General features: G+C 35.2%; 1 protein-coding gene across 11 annotated transcripts in view; it reads right to left on the reverse strand.

Annotated features, from left to right (window-relative positions):
• Positions 1 to 24,734, reverse strand: part of ADAMTS6 (ADAM metallopeptidase with thrombospondin type 1 motif 6) — a 221,457-nt gene that overhangs the window by 139,188 nt on the left and 57,535 nt on the right. For 8 of the 11 annotated variants that reach the window (XM_072859481.1, XM_072859484.1, XM_072859486.1 and 5 more), the window contains 3 exons: positions 22,164 to 22,269; positions 10,919 to 11,065; positions 1,210 to 1,351 (listed from right to left, as the gene is read on the reverse strand). In XM_072859481.1, the coding sequence (XP_072715582.1) occupies positions 1,210 to 1,351; positions 10,919 to 11,065; positions 22,164 to 22,269 (395 nt within the window). The remainder of the gene's footprint in view (positions 1 to 1,209; positions 1,352 to 10,918; positions 11,066 to 22,163; positions 22,270 to 24,734) is intronic. The other 3 variants (XM_072859483.1, XM_072859485.1, XM_072859487.1) reach the window with 3 other exon arrangements.

Genomic DNA, 24,734 nt, shown 5'->3' on the forward strand with positions numbered 1-24,734 from the left:
TAGTCTGAAAATAAAAGAGTGAGTGTGGTGAGAATTTGTAAGAAAAAAGGGAAAAAACCAAAAAGGTATGACTTAGATGTAGTGACAGGAAACAGGGCCCTTAAAGAACAGTGGTGGGAAGTGAGAACTTAAACAGGAACAATAAAGGCCAAAAGAGGTTTGATGAGGGATCAGAAGTAGAAGACGCAGTGAGCTAGTCAGCCAGCTACATTCAGCCTTTAAATCCTTTGCACAATGTGATCTGCCAAAAAGGCATCCCAAGAATAATATTGTATTTATCACCCCCGGGATATTAAAAATGGACTTCCTTTGTAGAAGTAAATAAGAGTATAAATTCAATTATTACATTGTTTTATTTGAATAATCTAAAAATTAAAATATTATTAAAACTATTTACTTTTAAACCACTAGATATGTTTTCAAGGTTTATTTAATTTAGTCTCAGCTGATTATTTGAAGACAAGCACAGCAGAATGCATCCTTTTACTACATACTTTGGACTGCAAGATTTTGAGTAAGTATTTATAAATTTATTGTGTAACGGCCTAAGTGTGCAGGTTTTTATTTCTACTGTAAATTTATTTACCTTAATTATTGCACACTGGTACTTGCAGCCAAAGCTTTGCTAGTACTTAGCTATTCAGTATTCTATTCAGCTATCTAACTTCATGTTCCTCTGTTCCCATAACCGTAATTAATCTTTCCAAAAAAAGATCTGAACAATGTGAGAATCAATAAAATCAATGTCAGAAAAAAAAAAAAAACAGACCTGACAAATCAATACAAGTACAAAAGTAATTTCAAAATGTAGCTTTAAATTGAAAAGTTAGAGCCAACACAACAGATTTCATGTTTGAAGATTAATACAATATGAACCTGACCTCGTTTAACTGAAATAAGGGAAAATTCTGTAGTACACTTTAGAAGGAGCACGATCAAGTGTTCTGGGCTCCTTTTTTTCCTAAAATTAAAGAATGCTTTCCCCAGCTCATTTTTACCCACACATTTTGGTGTACAGTACACACAAATGACTCAAGCAAAAGATGCAGCATAAGGATTAAAATGTACCCTTTGCTTACGTATGATGGCACCAGACATGCTATCGGAAATCTGTAACCCACTACTGCATCTAACTAAAGATTTATGTTATAAAGGAATATATACAAATGACTAAGCAGAACACTCAGCATAAGGATTAAGACTTCTTACCCCATATTTACATTGGCGGGATGTTGCTCCATACTGGAAGCGACACTGTTCATCAGCATCATACACCTGACCTGGGGCCACAGCTGGATAAAGAAAGTCACGCTTGGGAGGCTCATTATCAAGGCAAGTACCACGGCCCGAACTGTTCAACATAAAGGACCAAATCAATTAGGAATTCTACTGACTGTAAATCACAGCAATGATATCATGTATCTAGTTCTTACTTTTAACAGCACTGGGTGTGAAACAAATATGATTGCAATAAACAAACAGTAAGATGGTACACCCATAGTAAAAAGAAAAAATAATTAGAGGGAATTAAGATATTAAAATAATTTTCCATCATTATTACTAACAAAAATGCTTATTTTAGATTGTGAAATAGATTTCATATATTATCCTTTTTTAAAGTGCGATAATTTCTGAGCCACACAAGACTGATTTTCATTTTTGTTTTAAGATTCCTATTTCTTTTCACTGAAGAATAGCTACATTTGGTGATAGAATTAAAAATAAATGAATTAAGCAAATAAAAGAAATTCAGTTTACAATTCTTAATGACCCTTCTGATCCTTCAAACAGCTAAATACAATCTTATACGTATGAGCAGTTCAATTGGTTTATATAAAACACATTTAAATTTCAATATAACTAAAAGTTTATAGGATTAGGACCTTAACATGCATGCTTTTCTTCCATTTGAGTGAACAAAATAGTTACAGTGGTAAAAATTCTGCAGGATCTTCAAATTTACCTATACTAGGGTGACTGAAGAAATTTGTATGGATCCAAGGTCTTTTCTATTGCATTAATAATCTTTAGTCTTAAAAATTTCATGTTACAACTAAGATCATAATCTTTGAAAACTTTAATATTTTCTTCTTTTATATTCACTGTTTTGTTTAGTGGTTGGTGTTTCTTTTCCAAAATATGCCCATATTCAACCACAATATTTTAGTGTAGTGGAATAAATAACAAAGAAAGCCAAGTGCAGACAGAGTTCTGTTTAGAAAACTTTGTACTTTGCTGAATGTAATTATTCAGTTTTATTTAGTCAGTGTGTATAAAAGAGGACAGATGCTTTTTTACTTTCATTTCACATGTGAATAAGTGAGGATTTTTAAAGAATTCTTATGCCAACACTTTAAATTTCTTTCCGACATTCCTGCAAATTTTGCCAGCACTTATGGTTTTTTTTCCAAATCTTTTCCATGCACCTTGCCAAAGGAACATAATTTCACAAGTGAATGTTCTACACTGTTTTTTGAAGATCTCCAATTTTCTATACTTTTCATCTGCAGATAAAAAAAGAGCAAAAAGTCTCCTTTAACTACACATTTTATGTTCTCATTTTAACCCTATTTTATTCAATTATTTGAAATACAATAATAAAACCTTTGGAAAAATAAAGAAACAAACAACTGCCAACCATTTCAGAAGAAGGCAAACAGCAACTAAGGCAATAACCAGGTAAATACAGAAAAAAATACGCTATTCAGTTACTAATCCCAATGAATTTGGTGTGATTCACCTGCACACACACACACACACACACACACTCAGCGGAAATCTACCTTTAAAATATCAACTGTGTGGTTCTGGCATAAAAAATAATGTACTTGCCCCTTTATCCCGGTTTTAATTATTGCAAGCATATGTATTTTCTAATAGCAGAAGTTGGGAAACTATACTACATTCTTTTGAAATATTCCAGTGTTGTATTTTGCGTGTATGAGGAGTACATGTTAATAATTCCAATATGAAAATAACTCAAATACAATCTGATTTTTCTGCACTGTCTGGACAAAACTGCAGATAGGAACTTTGCTTAAATAAACAGTGGGAAGTTTAGCATTTGACATCAGCTTGAGCTAATATTGCATATGATGGGAACATTTCCACAGATTCCAATAGTGCAGAGTTTGGTCTGTAAACTGTGATCCTGTAAACAGACAGCTGAGGGCACAGCATTTAAAAACCCTCATTACCTTCGGTGACTCTCTCCATAGGCATATGTACCCCTGCACAGATTAGATTACAGAATCAGGTCTAAATCTTTAAATTCACTGAACTTGTAAATTAGAAGTCTATACCTACTCTACAAGACATATAATTGCAGAAATGTAAGTCAAAATCCTTGTAGTAAATACAAAAATATGCCTCTTCTGCTCTAATGACAGGATTTTCACCATAACGAAATATTGTTGTAGTAGTAAAAAAGCAAGAAAATGACTAATAAGCATTCACTTACTAACTACATTACATCACCACCTCTCAGACTTAAAATTTGTTTCTCTCTTTCCTTCTGCTTCAGTTCTATTATTTCTCTCAAGTAGTTGAACAAAATTGACACATTTTACAAATGTAGTGTGAGAACCTCATACTGTAGTCTGTGAATGGAAGTATTTTGGAAAAGAAATAGCATGTGTTATAAAACACATTAATAAAACCAGGGACTTTCCATTGGTAATGAAAGGTCTCACCAAAGCTGTGCGAAGGATGAATATAGGCTGAGGACCATATAACCTTTCCAGACAACTTCTACTGGACCCAGGAATGGTGTAATACTCTTGAGTCTATGTCCATGTTCTTCTCCCTTTCTCTTTGCTCCACCAAAGCAAAACCCAAATACTTGAGGAAAAAAATCTGTTAAATCTAGGGGAATGAACCAGAAGGGTGCCAGAAGAAGAATATATTGGAGCACTTTATGAACAGAGAGCTAATAATTATTATTGATCAGGCCTACAAAAGTGAAAAAAGCCCTTTGTGTAGATGTAAAAAAGATAATAGGAAGGAAAAGAATGCCCAAATACCTTCACCTCTGCAATTTTAGAAAATTTCTACCCACAATCACTTTTGTGCTTTGTGATTTTATCTTATATAGGAAGCATATACAAAGTCAAAAAACGTACAGAATATCCCTGCAGAGCATCTACATTTTTGAACGGGGAGCAGATAAATCTTTAGTGTCTGCAATAGAAATAAGATGTTCCGAAACTCATTCTTACATTCTATTTACTCCACAAGATACTACTAGTACTCAAAGACTTTCTCATTTTCCTAATTTTAGGTTAATTTCATGAGGTTTTATGGGTCGTAGTGGGACCACTTTCAATTATAAAATAGCTAAGCTTGATGTCATTTCATCCCAGTATTCCAGTGTAGTGTCTCAAGAGATCTTCATAAAACACTCTACAATATAATTTAAACATTGATTTGTATTTTAATATCACAGGACAGCAAATTAATCTTCTGTTTGGAAGGACGTCAAGGATGCTAAAGCATTCTCTGAAAGCTTAAGATCTCAGACACGCTATCACTGCTAAGTTCTTGATCAAAATAACGGCAATGAGGGATTCAACGTTAGAATCTTTACAGACTGAACAATGAAAAACTGAGGATCATCACCTCTGTACAGACATTGCTGTTGTATCCAAGGCCAATAAAGAGAAAAAGCAAAAACCATGGATGCAGACCTTTCACGGTTTATGGTCCTATTACAGTATCTATTCCCAAATAGCTCAGGAACATACACAGTACAACACAACTACTCCAATGGTTGAAAAAAATTTCCCAGAACACTGGCACTGAAAATAGGTTTTGAATGTTACAGAATTGGATCATTCATAGTAACCATGTGGACTATAATGCAAGCTATGATTAACAATAATAAATTAAATGTATTATAAATATTTGTAATTATCTGTTATAGCTAAACAATCATATACATAAATATATGGATAATATACATAATATTTTATTTAATTCTGTTACCAAATTACACACCAAAACATGGAAAAATAGTAAAAATTATTAACTATAAACACAATGCATTTTATACATATACATACACATAAAACCATGAATTATTTACATGCCTATATATAACATTTGGCTCCTAACAGAATCCTGACTTCATATTTATTACATACTTTTGCTGAGTAAAAACTGATTTTTAGAGAGCACCAGGATATATTTCTGTACAGGTTACAAAAGCTGCTTAACTTGACATTAACGAATAAACTCTGCAGATTGCTCAATAGCCTACAGATAATAACATAAATATTTGCAGAATCAGGGCATAAGTAACGGAAGTGTGATTTGGAGTGGTAAGTTTAAAATCAAAATGAGCCAGAATAGGATTACTAAATGAAAACATTATTGAATGTTAGGGAAATTCAGATACTAATGTGGATTTACCACACACTCTTATGATAAATTCTACTTCTTTCCAATCTTCTATGCAAGGCTGGCTCTATGTCTTATTTTCTATTTCATAGCAAAGACTCTCTAATTTTGCACAATGTTTTCATAATACCCAATTTTTCTTTTGTTTGGTAGTAGATAATTTGCTATTTCTTTAACGTATACTTTCCTCCACTATGTAGTCTGTGTTCCAAAGTGTTCTTTTATTCATTTGAATAATTACCCAGCAGCCATATTAGGAAAAATCTATTGGTCCATCTATCAAAATCACCCACCTACCACAATCTATTGGTATCTGGCCTTGAGAGTTTGGGAAATACTAAGCTATAAAATATTGGGCCAATTTGTTGTTCTATATTTATTTCATCAAACATTCTACAAATAAGCTAATGGGAATCTGCTGCTGATTCTGCCCTTTATAATTTCTTTAAATTTAAATAACCCAAGAGGTAGACAAAGAGTAATACTTGGAAAGTCAATGCTCAAAAACATATTGCCAGCCCATGATTACAGAAAATGTTTTTGTTTTGTTTTGTTTTTAAACTGGGTAGCCTGTTAAGCAAAACATAAGACTTTCAAAGTTTCAGAAATCTACAGTAATTGGGAACATACGCCTTTTATTAAATTACCTAAAAAAATTAGCTAAAAACAAAAAATCCTAGTAAACCTTAAAGAACAAAGAAGCAAATTATAATCCAAAGTGTAGGTCAACAGATAATACTGAATGTAAATTTTCTCCATTGATTTCTAGAGAGAGATGTGAAATTTTGATATGATTGATGTGACCTTATCTTTCAAAAGTAGTCTTGGCTTGTACTTTTTTTAAAAGTTAATTTAGATTTCTGGAGTACCAGGGGACTGGCCAATCTGCCATAGATAGCATAGACAGGCATATATAGACTTATCTTATATTTCTCTTGCATATCCACTTGTATGTCCAAGATTCTTGGGTAGATGATGTCTGGGCCCAAAAATTTGATTATTTTTATATTGTCTGCATGGGCTTGCTTGGACCAAGGTAGTTTTGGCTCCTTTCCAGAGTTAGAAAGGTGTAGTCTCAGATCTAAATCCTGCTGTATTGCAATCCTAGAGACTCTCCAAGAATTTCCTGTGATAGTCCTTACTTATTCAAATAGTTTAAAGACTTGGTTATTCTCCATTCATCTTCAAAAGACAATTCTGCCTTTGAAAGACAGAGTTGGCCATCTGGCTTCTTCTAACACCTTCTCCTGTCTGATACTGACAAGATTAACGAACTATGATTCCAGAATGATCCAGATTTTGTTATTACAAAACATAAAAGTAACTGAATAAAGAATTCTAAGCAGAAAGCTCTCTTCTTTACGTTTAGATATCTGCATGGCTCTATAGGCACACTATAAATATACACTGGATATAATGAAACTTGTGTGTTAATATATATATTTTATATATATATACACACAACATGCTGCATAGAATGAAATTTATATTAATTGGGTTTCAGTCACAAACAATATTTTTGGGCTTGGTTCATTTCTCCTATAAACAGGTATTAAGGGTTTCTACTCCTTTCACAGGAATCTCTGTTCTCTGACACTGCTCTCCAACCCTTCAATTCTCAGTAAGTATTTCTGCATTTAATTCCATAAAAGGTTAGTGAAATTTAAAGCCCTTGTAAAGCACTTATGAACAATTCAGTTGATAAACTGAATTCAGTCAATCTTTCACTCTAACATAAAGCTTGACAGACAACAGCTATTATGTGCTAGAAGGAATGTTTTCCCCAGAAAAAAAACATTTTCTTTGTCCATTTCAGAGCCTGTGCTGGCTGGCCAATCTTCTTGAGAGTTTTAATAGATCTATTAGCAACACATAGCTTTGCTTTGTCTTATTGTCATCCTTTGAGCCATATTCATTCTCTATCCAGCCATCCCGCAAAATAAATTGCTTTCCCAACTACTGCCTGACTGAACTGATACTTTCCAAGTGATACTTAATGGCTATTCCTCAGTAGCCTCAGTCTGGAAAATTTGTTTCTGGGTGTAGCTTTAAGAAAGTCTTGAGGAAGAGAAGGATGAAGGTGAGGCTCTACTTTGAGTGTCACCAGGATAACTTCTGTTTCAAAATGCTTCTGCCTGATGATAAAGGACAGTGTGGTATCTACACTACAAAATGTCACAGAATGCAAAACTGCTGTAGCAAGTGGTGACCCAAGCTGGTAAACTAGTAAATCCACATTAATCTACCTTACCATATAATACTGTGAACACATAATGAGCTTCTAGCAAAATTCATTCCAGCTGCATTACCCTGGTGCCATGACAGCCCTGTCCAAACTTGTATCCAGATCTAAGCCGACAAAACGTAAAAGGTGTTGTAGTATGTCATTCAGACTAATGGCCTCAGGTTTCTGCTTGAGTATCTGCATTTCACCCCATCATGTTCTATCTTTCTTGTTAGACATAGCTAAATGAATCTTAAACTAGCCATACTCATTCAGCACAGAAAAAAATACTTGTCTTCCTTGTTTGTAGTCTACTGGGTCCTGTCCCAGCTGTTTTTCCATTCTTGAGGAAAAATGGAAAGAAAGGGGGCAGAGTCTAATCTATCTGGAATAAACATCTGGAGACACAGATAACAACATCTTGAGGCTTTGCCTCTAAAGGTCTAAATCAGCATTTTCCTCATCTGTTGCTAAGTTATGAAGAAGTATTAGAGAAAAACAGGATCATTTTTCCTGTCTGGATGCAGACTGCTCTGCTCTTATAGGAGCAGTCAGGGAATTGCTAACAAATGAAACCCGCTATTTTTCTTTGCTTCTTGCTCACTGATCATTACCTCCAATGGAATAGTATCTGCTCTTAAAGCTGTTCTGCCTTAAGGAAAGGTGTGAATGGGTAAAAAGAAGTGATCTAGGCTTCTGACAGCTGTCTTGCAGGTACCTGTGTACCTTCCTGCCATCATTGAGGAGATGACATGAAAAGCTGGGGAGAAAACTAGAAACTGGAGAAAAAACCTACAGTTTTACAGACTATCGTACTTTATGAAATAATAAAACAACTATTTTAAGAAAAAAATGTATCAATTCTTTTATAGGATATTAGAACCACAAAAAATAAGAAGCATAGATTTATAATGAACAGATCATGTTTGAGAACTCTGACATTTTTAAAAAGAGATTGCAAAATTAGTAGATGAAGACGTTATCTTTGGCTCTTAGCACATTATTTAACACAGTATCCTATACAATTGGAAAATCTATTCATAATTGCAATGTGTAAAATAATGTTTATCCAAGGTGGCTTTGACAAAAAATAACATCTACATTCCACATTACAAAAACACAGCTAAAATATTATAAAAGATAATTTATTATTGAAGCAGCTAGGTGTAGATTTTTCTTTTTACTCTAGCTCAACTATCACTTAGTATCTTCAGTAATGATTTTTTTATGAAATTCACAGATGGTAGTAATTTGAGTAGAGTTGCAAGCACTGGCAATGATAGAGAAGTAGCTCAAAAAACCTGAAGAGATTAGAACTATGGGAACAGATTCACCAGAGTACTATTCTGGCTTTATGCTAATATAACTACAGTTTCACTGGCATCCCACAGACATAAAAATGAAACTTAACAGTGAATCAAACCTAGGGAATGGAAAAGAATAATGGAGATGCTAACAGTAAATAATAAAATAAATAAAATCCATAAAGTAGAGGAGGCACAAGCTAAACATGTTTTTAACTGGCAGTAAAAATTTGAAAGATCACTGCATACATATCAAGTAAAGAAACAAGAAAGTTTTTTCAGGCTGAAATTTAAAACTGCGCAGGAACGTTATGAACAAATATTCAGCTCTGTTACATTTGCAGCATAGCACAAGCTGCAGAATTTTACCACGTTTCTTTCTCAAAACCCATAAATAAGAAATGACTTCTTAACTATCTGTTGAATTATGTCTTCATCGATATAAAACTTATTGTCAGGACAATTATGGGATCAAAATGGAGTTCACAGGAGAGCAACAAATAGAAGTAAATTAGACAGAGAATAGCAGAACTGTAACAGTAAGAAACAAACCCCAAATTCTACAAGACAATACCTGAACTATAAGCTTACAGTCAGAACTACTAAACTGTGAAATAATCTTTCAGAAGAGGTGAAAATTATATTCTTCGGCATAGTTAAAACTAGGCTGCATGACATACTAGAAAGACTACTAACGGGAACAGCGTGGAATTAAGAGACATGATTGGTAATGATAAAACGAAACTACCCTGTGTATTTTCTTTTACACTGGTAGTGTTAAATGAATACATATATATATCTCCTGAGAAAATCAATTTATATTGTGAGAAACCTATATCACACGTATATGTGAGGATGACTTAGTGTGCTGTGGTTTAGACACTCATCTTAAACACTCCAGTACATAAAATTGGGTGCGTGCACAGTTCAGTGGGGTGATGCAAAATGCCTTAACCTGATACAGGAACTGAAGAAAGTTTTTTTCCTCTGAACAGCACCAACATGAACCGTCTGTCTCTGCCCACTGACTCTATACGGAGCTTAAACACCTCTTTAGACCAATTCAGTGATCCGCCATATTGTGTGGGAAGCTAGATTTGAACAAGCCTAAAGAAAATTTATTAGTCTGGATGGGTCCCTTCAGGTAAGATTCAGAATACAGCACCTTATTCTGAGGTTAGATCCCTGAAAGAAGAGGAGAAGCTCATTTTGCTCTTAGTATCTCATGATTAGACCACTTGACTGGTTTAAGTCCACCTCATAAAATACAGTAAGTGTCTGAATTATTGAACAACCTTTATTTCTTAAAGCGTCATGCACTGATGACACTGAACCTACCAACCAACTGCCATTTGCCCCCATAAAGCCCGTCTTACGCCATTTAAAAAAATTCTATTATTAATCTGTTCTCAGTGAACTCACAGTTCTGTGTTTGTCTTCCACAATTTAAAACACATACAAAGGCTTCATTATGCATCATATATACCAATGTATACATTGATATGAGCACATTTTTGAGACTAACATATTCTGACTGTTTAAATTTTTTCATACTTTTTTCAGAAGTAAAATTTCAGGTAGCAATCTACTTCTGGATAAAAATCACCACAGAAGTGCAAGTTAGCAGAATTTTAAGGTATTAATATAAATATCTATGCCACCCTCTCCTATAATCTTTATATTCTCACCCAAATTCCACCCTTCTCTATTTCTCACCCTCAGATTAATGAAGTAATGAGATATGATCAGCACTTCAAAATGTTTTGAATATTTTAAAAATGAGAACTGTAAGGTGGGGAATGGAGCAGAAGAAGCTTTTGTCATTACATAGAAAAATTGCTCTACAAAATAAAAATCTTAAGTGACTTGCTATATTTCTATCTTTTCATTCTAAAAATGTAAACCATCAGAACAGGTCACTGTATCCCTACTATTTATCCTGAAAGGTGTCAATTTTTTGAAAACTCATGATTTTTCTTGAGAGATTACTTACTCTAAAAAACTGGTGATGTAATCCCGACTGCAGGCTGACCAAGAGAAAGGGTTGGTGTTTGCTGTAATATGAGCTGCCATTAGCTTTGCTGCTTCATGACCTTTTGTCCCACAGGAATTTCCAATTCCATCATGATTCATACCAAAACTGCCCAAAAGAGGAGGAGAGAAACAGCCCATTACTCTTCTACAGCATCACACATATCTTAAAACTTAATGTCACCTTCATAGAAATCAAGTTGGACCTAAAAGAACACACTTGGTAGAGGAGAACTCTTAAGTAGAGAATCAGAATCAGTCAATTTGTTTAGTTTATTCAGATCTCAGGATACTGCACAATTACATAACTTTATTTTCTCCCCCAGTCTTTTGAAAGCATTTTACTTATTTTCTAAAGCTTTTAAGGAAAATGTAACAATATTCTTGCAAGATAAATACAGACCACTCAGTCCTTATTTGGTGTTGTACCTGGATAAGGAATATACATTATGGCACTGACACTCAGATTAGTAAACAAGGACAAACAGAGAATAGGTGATGTTGCTGTAACAGTACAGTATAGGCACACAGCAGCCAATGATAATTCAAGCAGAACATGGGTTTTGCAATTCCCAGGGCCATGCTGTACGCACACTCCCGCTCTGTATCCACTCACAGAGTGACTTGGAGCCCTATTAGAGCTCTGCTTTGTCATGGAACGTTGGAATGAAGATGACTAAAAATCAGCAGAAAATATAGTAAGAAACCTCTGGGTGGCCCTTGGCCAACAGAGATTTCCAGGCAACAAATTAATTAACTTTCAACAAAGACGATATGACTCTGGAAGAAGAAATATGGCAAAAGAATCATTATGTCTTAGAAAGCCTGCGCTACTGAAATACATCCTCGGAGCTATCAGACATCAAGATAACCATCAAATTAAAACTAGAAGTAAATTCATAGAGCATCTGTTTGAACAGACTTTCATTACAGACTATCGTTAGTTAAATTATTACTGTTATTCCTAAACAATCAACAATATATACCTGACTGGCCTGACATAAATGAAGCGCCTGAACAGAATATTTCCTAATAGTATACACTTTTCTAAAACTCAATTTTCTCAGTCTGCCTTTGATTAATTTCCATTCAATCATGGGGGGGGGGGGGGGGGGGGGGGAACTTATTTCTTTAAGTATTAACCTGCAGTCAAATTAATTGCTTCTTCCCAAATATGGCACAAGGCTTATGAAATCAGAGGGACAGACAGAGACACATAGGAGCCTCCCCGTCCACAAGACAAAGAAGTAGTTAAAGGGAATGCCAAAACTGAGCTTCTGCACACCCAGAGCAGCGAAACTGGCACTTCTTGGTATATCATACAAAGAGGTTAGTCTTTGGAGTCTTCTCTATTACAAACGCTAAAAAGACTGACTCCCTGATTTCTTACTCATCATTCAGGAACACAAATGTGTTCAGGCCCTCCATTTTGATTTTTTAGAAACTTTTAGGACTGACAGAAGATACAAATGGTGGTAGATTAGAGGCTGGCCATTTATCTACTGACAATACCACTTCATACGGGTTCATGCCACCTGCTTTACTAGAAACAGTGATAGCGCTGTTATATTAATCTGAACATATTGCTCCATAGTGCAGTATAGAAATACAAGACCTTCATGTTACTCTGAGCTTCAATATACTGGGTACTGTTCCACCTCTTCAGCTGATCATAACAACCTACAACCACAGGGTATAACTAACCATTCCTCCCAAATCCCACTAATTGCATAGATATAAGAAAAGGAACATCAGTGAATGATGGATGTTTCCTACAGGCTGGGGAAGGACTTCATCAAAAACCATCACTTCCTTGCCTATGGGATGTCTCCCTATGGAATACCTAGTCTGTAGCAATGTCTGCAAGTATGTAGCTCAGTGTATGATATCTCGTAAATGCAGAAGGCCATATGCTGTATTATACATGTGAAAGGTCTGACTGACACCTTAGATTATTATATCATCAAATGAAGAATACCCCTCACATATAAAAAATACAGCTTTAAAAACAAGTCGTCTGAGCAATATATGTACTCTAATGAAACTTTCAGACCAGTGTTAATTATTATGAATGGTCTTCAGTATTGATATGTATTTTGGGAGGGAAGAACTTAGATGTCCAATGCAACAAACTGAACCAGAATTTTACAATGAAAAATTTACTTTATTGACCTAGTTCTCAACTGCCATCATTTCCTAGAATTAGGGGTACTTCACATAGAAACATTTCCTTTTGAATTGCCTCTGTACAATTTCTTAAAATAGAAAAGTTTTTAGTAATTTCTTTCATATTATTAAAAACCTTAGTTTTTAATAAACTCTATCAGTGACTCCTTTATAGAAATGGGCATTTGGGTATGTGGGAAAGAGTTGAACTGGATCATACTGACTATATCTGACATGCAGCTTATGCCTAGTTAGTGTATTCCATTTGTCAAAGAAATTATAGACTTCAACTGTCTGAGAAATTAAAGTTGTATCTTTTGAACCTATTAAAAAAAGAACACACTTTGTAGTTTAATAGCTTTCCTTCTCTACCAGCTCTCCTTGTGAAAAAGATGATGTTGCTGATGGTGGCAGATTGCTGATGGTATGCCGGATAAAAAGCACATCTGTGAATGGAAGCTGCGATTCTTGATGCACACAGGAATTCAGTGTCTTTTCATGGGCTGATGGTATTCTTATTTTTCATAAATACTCATTCACCTAAATCATCTATTCCCTTCCAAGAAGGCTCTTTGACTTGCCCCTGCTTCTGAATTTAGGAGGAAACTGATCATTAGGTGCAGGTAATTTTTTCTGAGGCTTGGAAAGGGGTTTTGCAATTACTGTCATCTATTTCCAAAGATGGTAGTGGCAGCATGCCATTACAGCCCAGTAATTTGCAATCCTATGGCCAGGACTGCAGATGAAAACACATTTCTGTCCAAAGTACCAGTTTTATTTCCATCAGAACATGTTGGTTATATTTGGCCATCATTACATTAAAGCTACATCTTCTACAAAAGCATGTTTGCAATTAGATTGGGGTAGGAAGACAGGGAAGAAAGGAAGGAACATAAAATACTCTTCGTGGAGCCACTGTTATAATTTACTTACCTTTTTCAAACTCACTAAACAGATGCAGACTTTATTTCTTTCACTGCCTTAAAGAGCCTGTCTAAAACTACCAGTATAATTCTGTCTTTAAAAGAACAGCCAGATGAGCGAGGAGAGAGTGAAAGGTCTTCTCAGGTGACACAGGACTTCTTCTATGAAGTTACCTTTCCACCTGCCATCACAAGGAAAGATGTTTAACATTGCAGCTCTTTTTTTTTTTCCAAGCACTATGGCTCCTCTTTTCCCAAGAAAGCACCTACGTTACATTTAAGAACTGTGCAAAGCAGCAACACTAAGAACTTTAAAATCATAATTGAAACTCTCCTGCAATTTCTCCATAGTTTGTGTACTTCTTAAAAAATATTAAGGCAGCAGCACATCCGACTAGTGCTCTATGTCTGTTTCATTTAGTAACATGTAATGGAACAGATTCTTTTTTCCTTGGCAATCTGTTTTTCCTTATATCTGAAAAAATTATCTGAGGGAATTATTTGTAATACACATCCGACTTAAGATCTGACGGCAAAAATCACAGGGGAGATAACTAGTCTCAGCTGCACTGAATAAAACAGCAATAGATAACCAGAAACCCTGGAGCATAAGCAGAGGGAAGAATGGGAATGTAAACATCTCGTCTACCCTTCCTTTATCTTGTGAAGGAACAAGACTGCAGGTCCCTACAATTTCATTTGTATTTAAGATGAGGTTACTGATTTGTTGGGTGGTTCTAAACTGTGATGGCTATGGTTGCCAAAACATTTATTGCTAATATATCTGAAATGACAGAAGTTATTTTTGTGGGACAGTCAGGATGCTTCCATACTGATTTATTATCCAAACACTTAAGATTCAGAGAAGACAGATCCAAACCAATCTGAATGCTCCTCAGTACTGTTCACTGGGGTTTATTTTGTATACCACGTACTTTTATAGCACTGAAGTCATCTGAAATGTGCTACTCAAGTGAACTGCTTTTTCTCACCAACAATCCATTATCTCTGCTTTCCAACTGTAGTACTAATGATCTGCATATCAAACCATTTCCTAGCTTTCTTAGGGTTTGGAGCGTTCAGAACTGCAGAGAACGGTAATCTTTCCTTTCTCTAAATACAACAGGGTATGTTCATTTCTTAGTCACTTACTGACTCATGAGTTATATGAATTTGACCTAATTATTTTAAAGCAGTGGGTCTTACTTTGCTCTGCCTCTTGTTTAACAGCATAAGGAAGAAGCATACCAGAGACTGAGAATCTTGAGTCAGGTGAGGCAACAAAGTTACAGGAACACAAGCAAGAGAAATATTGTAAAATCAAGCACTTTATTTTCTTGTCGATTATCTGAGGCTGATTTACAGCTGTATAACTACATGTAACTCTTTAGGAAAAAGAAACCTTTCTTTCCAAGAGAGAAAAGAAACTTTAACCTTAAGAAGTTTTATTATACTAATTATTTGCACTAGGAGAGACAAAATAAACATACATACTAGGAGTGAAATGGGTCATTTTCAGGCTAAGTATCCTGACCCAGGTACATTGCTAGAACTTCCTCCAGTGCCTCAGCATGTTAGTTAGACACACTGCTCTCACAACATTTATGGAGAATGAACCAAAGGGCAGGGAAGGGTCATAAAGTGCACCACTGAAGAATACTTTAAAAATTTCCAACAGTAAATCTCTACTACAGTGAGAAGATGGAAGGCATGCTTGAACAAGTATTCTTGTATCAGATATAAGACCTAAAGGGTGAATTATAATTTGTTTGTAAAAACTACCAGTTTATTTTACTAGATACCAACTTTTTCATAAACTTTTTATTAATTTATTTTTGTAGTATGTTGTACTTATTCTCATAATTATTTAAAAGGTGTCATTTAAATATATGTCTTTCATATAGCTTAGAATGTCTATTTACAGCCTACACTGAAAAAAACCAGAAAATTGTCAGCTTCCCCATATCTGTAAATGTTACCTGAGCTTTAAATTGCCTTTTCTTAGTGACATTAGGCAACATGTACAAGAAGGGAAGAAAGGGAAAACTAGCATGTTTCAGCATTATTTTGTTCAACAAAAAGTGCATGAATGTGAACATAATCTACTATTAAAGAATAAAAGATTCCCCCTCCCCCCCAATATCAGAGCTACGAACTACATGTAACAAAGCACAACTCCTGTGTGGACATACATGGTAATTTTCTTAATTATTCTCATGTCTACTAGCAGTGAAATATTTGTCAATTGATATGATGTTATGGTAAACTCTGGAGAAGATACAATCTTCATATTTTATGGTTTTATAGTAATAGAAGGTCAGCACTTTTGCTTTACTTTTTTAACCATATCCCCCATACCATGTCACAAGAGAAAGTTCTCCTCTTTCTATGCAGCCCTCCATATATTTCTAGCCAATGTTATAGAAGTATTGGTTATAGCTTCATAACAGCATGCAAATTGCAACTCATCCTTAAATGACATTACAAATAAAAGAAAAAAGAATAAAAACGTATGGTCTTGAAAAATAAGTTTAATTTAGGATCACAAACATTGATAGCATTTATTGAAACTACCTGATATTGCCTAGTTCCCCTCAAGGGAGGAATCAAGGTTAATCAGTTACTTCACTTTCTATTTCCATGTCTTAATCTGAATTTTAACCATAACTGCTAATTTCCCGCATTTGGATATCATTATATGGTTTGGAGCATCCCTAATCCTTTATTCTGAAGTAATGCAGAATTTAAAATTTTGACTTTGGTGAAACATATTACTTCCCTGAAAACTTGGGAAACAAACTAATTGAATAATGGTAGCTTTATAACAAGCATACCTGCCATTAAATTAAACATAATTTTAGCATACTTTTATAATAACATTTTTCCCATTTACTTCCTAAGCGTCATTCTTCTCTGAGTTGTGGCTGATGATCAAACACCCCATCAAATACAATTTTTATATATTAGCATAATTTAGCATTAAATAACATATGAAGCTCTTAAAAGCACAGCAAATTCTAATTTACTAAAAAATTCCAGCATCTTCAGAAACCTGAACCTTCTTATGGGGAAATGATAGACTTCTATGGGAATATTAGAAAAAGTAGAGCACAAACTTCTCCTCCTGGTCTACATTGCCATAGCTATCCAGCTTTTATGCCACAAGAGTAACATCAAGTAAGGTTTGTGTGCTACACAAAGACAGAGTATGAATGCATCAGGTCTCTGCACTGTAGGCCAAAGAGGAAAGTATTGGCTCTAATCAGGAAGCAAACTTCTGAGCTCAGATTTCCTTTGGAAATTCATGATGCCCTGAAGGTTATGATAACCCTCCTCTTCACCCCCATTTATTCTTCTTACACATTTGTTAAGACCTGTGAAGTGTTATTACATTCCTTTTTCTTGATTAGAATGCTTTAAATGTTAGACAAATTACTTTAGTATTGTAAATTCTCAACTTCAAATAATACTTCACAGATATTTAGACACAAGCCTTTTTCATATTGTAAATATAAATATGTCACAGAAACCAGAATTGTTTTTCTAGCCTTACGTTTATGACATTTCATTTTCTATGCACAAAACATCATTAAAATTGAAGTCCCAGTTAAGACTTTTTTATAGAAGTTGCGTGCTTTTATACCTGCAATATTACAAAGGGAGACATAAACCAGTGTTCCTTTAACAAAAAAGACTGGGGCAGGGGACGAGGCGGTCGGGGCAGGGGAGAGAGCAAGAATACAATTATGTATCGTCTTACGTGGCTTGTCCTGGACACATTTTGTTTTGCCTTTTTTTCTTTTGAACTAAAAAAAGTTACTTAAACTGACCCTAAAAATTTAAGGCATCGTTCTCAGTCAATCCTAGGCATCTAGCAGGACCCTAGGCATCTAGCAGGGACAAGTTTTAACTTGTTCTCACTGGTGTTGAGGTGTTCATACTCTGTAGATTTGAAATGGTCTGTCAGCCCCGCTATAGCTGAAGGTGGAAGACATCACCATCATAGATAAAACAATAATGACAGCATCAACTGGAGATCTGGGAGACCTGACAGGAGATGGTGTTAGTACAATTCATCCTAGTTGTGTTTCAACTACTTTTGAAAGCTATTTTGAAGTTTGGTATATGTGTCCCTGTTACCTCAGATTGGAGTATTTTCCTTCTAGTTGTACATCACATACATTCCTTGACACGCATTTCTTCTAGAAAACACCTCACTCACACTCAGGTCCTGTAACGCAGCTGAGGTTTCACTGATCAAACATGAAGCTCACTGATCACTGAAGAATGAGGAAAAGACAACAAGCTTCTGAAAGTACCTCTAGGATTTCCTAGATTAGAAATTTGTACTCCAGCACTCCAACTTTCTCATATGAGAGGAGGGGTATTTATGCTATTTTTCTACCTGGCATGGAGACTAAAAAAAAAGACTTTAAAAGAAGTGCTAGAATTGCAGGCACATTTTAACTGTATGAACTAATTCAGAACTAAATACATGCTTGAAAATATTGTTATTCATCTTGAAGCCAATTTACTCCATTAGACTATAAACTATCTTACTATTTCTTACACCTTTTTTCTTCAAGATATGACCAACAAACTCCTCTGAATTTCAATTCATTACATCTTCTATAAGTCAAGACAATTCTGACTTTTCAGAAATTACTTTAGCTACCAGCCTTTTCTCCCTGCTCCTTCCGTACAGCCCTCAATAGCTGTCTGTCATTAGTAAATTCTTTTCTTACTCCAAGTTTTATGGGCAGCTCTCTGTTCTAAGCCTAGTCCACTATCCTCATGTTTTGACATTTCCTTCCCCCCCCCCCCCCCCTTTTATTTGTTCTTTTTCACTTTGTTATGTAGTTTCCGGATCTCAGCTAACTCCATAGGACTGCAACAATGAATGGCACAATGCCTTTCTTTTAGGGATATACCCCTTTCAATGGAACCTGGAATTCCTTATCAGTTCAAGTAAGCATCCTGTACAGCATGCATGGGGCAAGCTAGGCATTTTAGAAAGTATCCAAACTAAAAAGCATAGAGCGGAAAGCCACTTAACTCAGCTGGTAGGGAAACAGAAAATGGGACTGGATCTTAAATCTTACAACTTGTCTAAGTATATTCAAGACTGCAAATAGTTCCTTTCGTCACTAAGAAGAAAAAAAATCAAACTTTGCTTGACAATGCAGGGTATACACATTAAATTCGCACTCCTGCCATGAGAAATCACTGGTTGTGATTTTTGCTTACCAGAAATCTTAAGCATTTCTTTGGTGTGAAATATATAATGGTAGGAAACTAAACATTCAGTAAATCAAGCATCATAAATCAAACTTCTAGAGACACTATTATGAAGGCTAAAGGGCCCACTCTGAATTTTATCTGATTCACGGAAGTATTAAGAGTAATACAAGGCTGTTCTCAGAACCGTGCATAGGGAGAAACAACCATAAAACTGTTAGTCTAACACCATTCTTTATGCCCTCGAGAAAGAAACACAGAGTTAATCACAGCATACAGTCGTCTTCAATAAAAACAGCTGGTTATGAGTCTCAACTGCACGCAGCTTGTCTGCACCAGACCTGGGTTATACACATATAAAAACTGCAACTGGTAAGGAACAGAAGCCAAAAAAATATTTTAAAATGTATTTATAAATACTTAACAGAAAGTATGACTGACCATAATAATCACACTCGCACGCTCAGTCTCTAAGTCTTCAAGACTAAGTGCTTTTCTGGATAATATTTTTCAACAAAATGCAAGTTATTTGGATCAATACAAGGTTAAATGAGTTAAATTTAATACATTATGATATACAGAAAGTCGGATTGAATGATGTAATGACTTTTCATCACTCTATAATTTAATAAACTACTGGAAACTAACAACAAGTTGAGCCATACTTCTATCAGGGAATCTTACAAATCCAATTTTGGAGAAACTGTGGATAATCTATCAAAATATATGTATTATCATTATTCTCTTTTAATCACAAGAGAATTTTATTCCTCAGTTCAACTTTTTTTTAAAAAAACCCTCAGTATTCCATGGCAACTATATAATTAATAAAAACATGATCTTTCAAAGTGCGATCCTCCCATTCTAATTTAACTGAGTGCTTTTTTGTTGTATGTTATATATTCAGTGTAGACATGTCCCTTAAGTGCTTCTATTTTTCATTTGACAATGAAGCCAATTTCCTATTTCCCATGTATGTCTGAAGACAAAAGCAATCATCACAGTACAGCCAAAGAAAAGAGTTTACAAGGCTCCCCGAAACGATTATTTTACTCACATATGCAAGTACCTTCTGGTAGTTACTAGGAAGCAGGAAGATGAGAGGAAATAACAACATCCTTTATTTAGTTGTAGAGGCATTCAGTCACAGTGTGGGTGAGTGGGAGCTGATGCACAGATAGCACAAAAAGTTATAAAACTTGAAGATTTTTTGCCCACATATTCTTCCCAGCTTTTACTGGGGGTATCTACATGGCATGTTCATTTTTAACACCAAGGTTGCAGTGCAACTTTTTTTAATCACTGTGCATTGGACAAAAGCTAAAGGAATATAATTTCCACTTTCTTTTCAAACCAGCATTTGACATGTCATGCCAGCTACAGGATGAGGTGAAAGCCTCAAAGAGCTGAGATTTCAGAATTTTAAAAGACCTTATATATAAAGAAGCCAAAAGATATGGAATGTAGAAAACACAGATGGTTAAAAAAATCCCTGTGATCACAGGATATACGCTATCGCTACATTGTTTTTCTCGGATTCTAACCAAAGTCTGAGCTCTTCAAATCAATTCTTGTCATCATGCCAGCTTTGCATGACAAAATAGCTGCATATATTTAAATTATTTTCATGTATCTGTGGAATAACCTGCATAAAATATGTAGTTGCATGACATATGGATTAGAATGAAGATGTGGTATTGGAAGATTGTTTTTCTTGTTAAACGTGTGACAAATTCACAGCAAGGTCCCCTATTACTATAAGAGATGTTATTAACAAGAATTTCAGAACTATGAGTTATTTGGAGGAGCTCTTTCCTCAACAGTGGAAATACATTTTCCTTTACCCTATCTTTTTCAACTCATGCAAGTGAAGGGAAAGAAGAAAGGAAATGAAGATGAGGAGTATTACATGTGTTTTAAATTATTTTTGTTCAGATCTTATACAATTCATCTACTTCAGTGCAACTACAATGCTTTTTTCATACATAATATAAATGAGATCATCCTTGCCCAGTGATTATCTTGCATGACAGGTGGGCTGGAAATAACTGTTTACTTCCAACTCCTTTTTTTGATCAGCAGATTGATAGCTTCCATTTCAGTCTGCATTGTAACTTTTAGCAGTTGCATCAGCTAATGATTGGAAAAACATGTGATCCATAATTCAGTGTTGGTCAACCCATGTAAACAAAGGAAACCTCTTGATAATAGAAGGTGCCTAGACTTTTTAGAGTTATCACAATGTACTAACAATGCTGTCTTTTGAAGGAAGACCTGAAAATATTTCCAGACCAAACTCTGCTCAGATTTTATCAGTTTCATAACATCATGCTCTTTAAAATGATATGCTGATGCTTAAAATATAACAAGTGATGCTATGACTGCTCTATGACTGATTTATATACCTCATGTTTGAGTGAAAGATGACTAAAAGTATATGAATACCGACAACAGAATCAATGTTTTAATGAAAATAGTTCAAATTATATTTAAGACAAAATAACAAAAAGCAAAAAAATTACCTTTTAACCGCTTTTGTTTCATGAAGAAAGGTAGATGGGGGGGGAGGGGGGGGGGGGGGATTTTCGAAGCCAAATATTTAAAAATATGAAACAGAGTAGAAAGGTTGTGAGCCAAATCTCAAAAGCACAGATTTAGCTGGAATCTGAAATCAAAGGGTAAACAATGAGTCTTCAGTTATAAATTTAAAGCCCTTGGTAATATATACTAAATAAAATGTACTGTCACTCATGAATACTATATACAGAAACATGGAGCACCAGAATAGAGATGGTACAGCCATGGGGGGGGGAATCTATTATTAAACTAATATTAAAAAGGTGGTACATTAAAACATATTCTTATTTTCAACTCACTCACTTGTGACCAATCTCATGTGCAATGGTAAAAGCTGAACCTAGGCCAATGTCTTCATTAATGCTGCAGCTCCTTTCAGGCTCACACATTCCAGCCACAGAGGCCAAGCCTGAATAAACAGAAGGAGACACAAAGGGTCATGCCAAGGTGTTTCAGTCTTAAAAGCCCTAGTTATAAATGCCTGGATTCTTTTTAATAACCTCTATGCACAGAAGGAGCAGTTGGCAAAAGGTTAACTTTCTAGTCATTTGCAAAATCACTGGGGGGAATTTTACTTTGCCGGCTAGACATTAATATTTTTTGAACTGCAGTCAGTGCTGGAAAATGTCTAGACTAGGGGTTAGATTTATAAATTTTACTTCTGGTAACTTGGGACCACCTAGTAACTTGAGCCAGGAGAGGGAATTCAAGAAAGCATTTCTACTTTAACATTCTTGAGCCTGAAGAAAGCAAAATGTATCCACATTATTTTTCTAAAGAAATCTGTTTAAGTTTAGTGGGTTCATAAAAACATACAAGCAACTTTTTTAGCTATGAAAAGCCCCATGTGGTATGTTAAAAAAATTTAAAAAACAAAACTGAATGCATCAATGAAGAGAGAGGAGACATGTTAATAACAAGCATTCATTTAACCATGGAAGTCTCTTCATTTATCACCCATCATCTTCTGAAATTAAAACCTTATTGTATTACAAGTGTTTTTAAAAATTTTCTTTAGAGAGAGAAAGCCACTGGCATTTACAGAATATGGCTCTTTCGTATCTTACACATTCTTCAGCAACAGATTATCACACAACATACTGCAGTCGTAATTTAGTGCCACTAGAGAAAGCTCTAAACATCGGATTTATTTAATGTGTTTCTCCCTAGAGTTTCTTATCTGAAAGAAGCAGTAATCCTTTCTTTAAGGAAATTACCTGCTCAGTTAACTACACTGTAACAAAAAAATGAATGGAAAAAGCGTTACTTTGATTGGGGGATGGGGGAAAGGGGCAGGGAGAAATCATACTCTTTATATGGGCTGGCACTTCAGATTATTCTGTTTGGACTAACAGTAAGCAAGTAGTAAGATGACAAGTGCTTCCTGGCTGTGTCCACATTAGCAAGTAATTTGGAGCCGTAGGAGTTGGTCAGCACAGTGAAGCACTGATATGTGAGGAGCCTCAGTATCTTTGCATGTGGGTTGGACACTCTACTTTGGACTAGTGTAATCCCATAGGCTGAACATATTCACCACACATGTGGTTCAAAGCTTTCTAAAGGGAAAAAAATATTACAGGATATCATGAGAATACAGCCCATATAGAGATTTAGATCCTAACATCTCCCGTAGGCACATATGGAGCATTTGGGGAGTATGTGGTCTGACTTAGTTTTCTCCAAAACAAATCTAGTTTGCAGACACCAAAACTATTCTGATAAGACCGACATGGGCAAAAGATGACAGTGTGTCTGTAGAATTTTCATCGAAACAGTATTACTGCTATAAACAAATCATCGGTGTAGACAGACCCACTGAGGACAGGATAAAACATCAGAAGAAAAAAGACTATCCATGGAGAAAAATCTGTATATTTTTTGCAGTGTGCAACCTGTAGAAAATATGATAATTACAGTTCACCTATGCTATTCTAATTGAGTAGGACATTCTGAAGACAACATGGCAATACTTATATACCAACTGTCATGTTCCCCTGCAAAGTCCACCACATTTGAGCGATAAAGTCATCTCTATCTTCAGATCTTGTAACTGAGCACTTGCTTCAGTGCCTTACAGGACCAGATTATTGTAATACCATACCATGCTTGCAGACAGTGACAGAGATCAAGTCAAGAACTCAGTCTATGGCTCAGATTTTAAAAAGGTGTTATCCTTCACTGGAGCCACACACGTGCTACAAAGACATCTGAAGTCTATCTTTTCTAAGAGGTTCCATGAAAGATTCCCTGTTTTAGGAAACTTGAATAGGATAGAGATGTCTATGCCACACGAAATCCTTTACTTTTGTTTCTTCCTAGAATACCAATGATTCAGGTTTCTTTTGACCTTTTGAGACCTCTCTGAGACTTTTGCTCACAAACTCCTTAAATATATGCTTAACTTTAGTTACTGGAGGTCAGTGGGGCTTAAGCATATTAAATGCCTTGCAAAAGAGGGCCACCAGGGCCTTGTCTCTTCTCCAATTCAGTGCCTATAATGCAAATAAATTGTCATGGTTGTGTTGCCAAGGGTCCTATAACACTGAGTTGGAACTGATACCATATGTGATTTGTATTTAAAAAAAAAATAAAAAAATCAAGCCTTTTGTTTAATAAAACATTTGCCAAAGTCTATCCTCTGTTATGCTGGATTCAAGTGAAGCAGAATTTGCCTTTATGCCAAAGTCTGATACAGTAAGAACTAGTACACTAATGATCTGTGTTAAAAATATCACGTAAAAACATCAAATAGTTCGTGCATGAATGTACGCTCTTTCAAGCTTTCTTCTTTTAACACTTGCAAAGACAATTCTATGACATCAGTATAGACAGTCTCTTCAGTTTTGTCCCCTTCACAGACATGTCAAAGACAAT

The sequence above is a fragment of the Ciconia boyciana genome, chromosome 4 (genome assembly GCF_034638445.1).
Source record: "Ciconia boyciana chromosome 4, ASM3463844v1, whole genome shotgun sequence".
NCBI classification, from domain to species: domain Eukaryota; kingdom Metazoa; phylum Chordata; class Aves; order Ciconiiformes; family Ciconiidae; genus Ciconia; species Ciconia boyciana.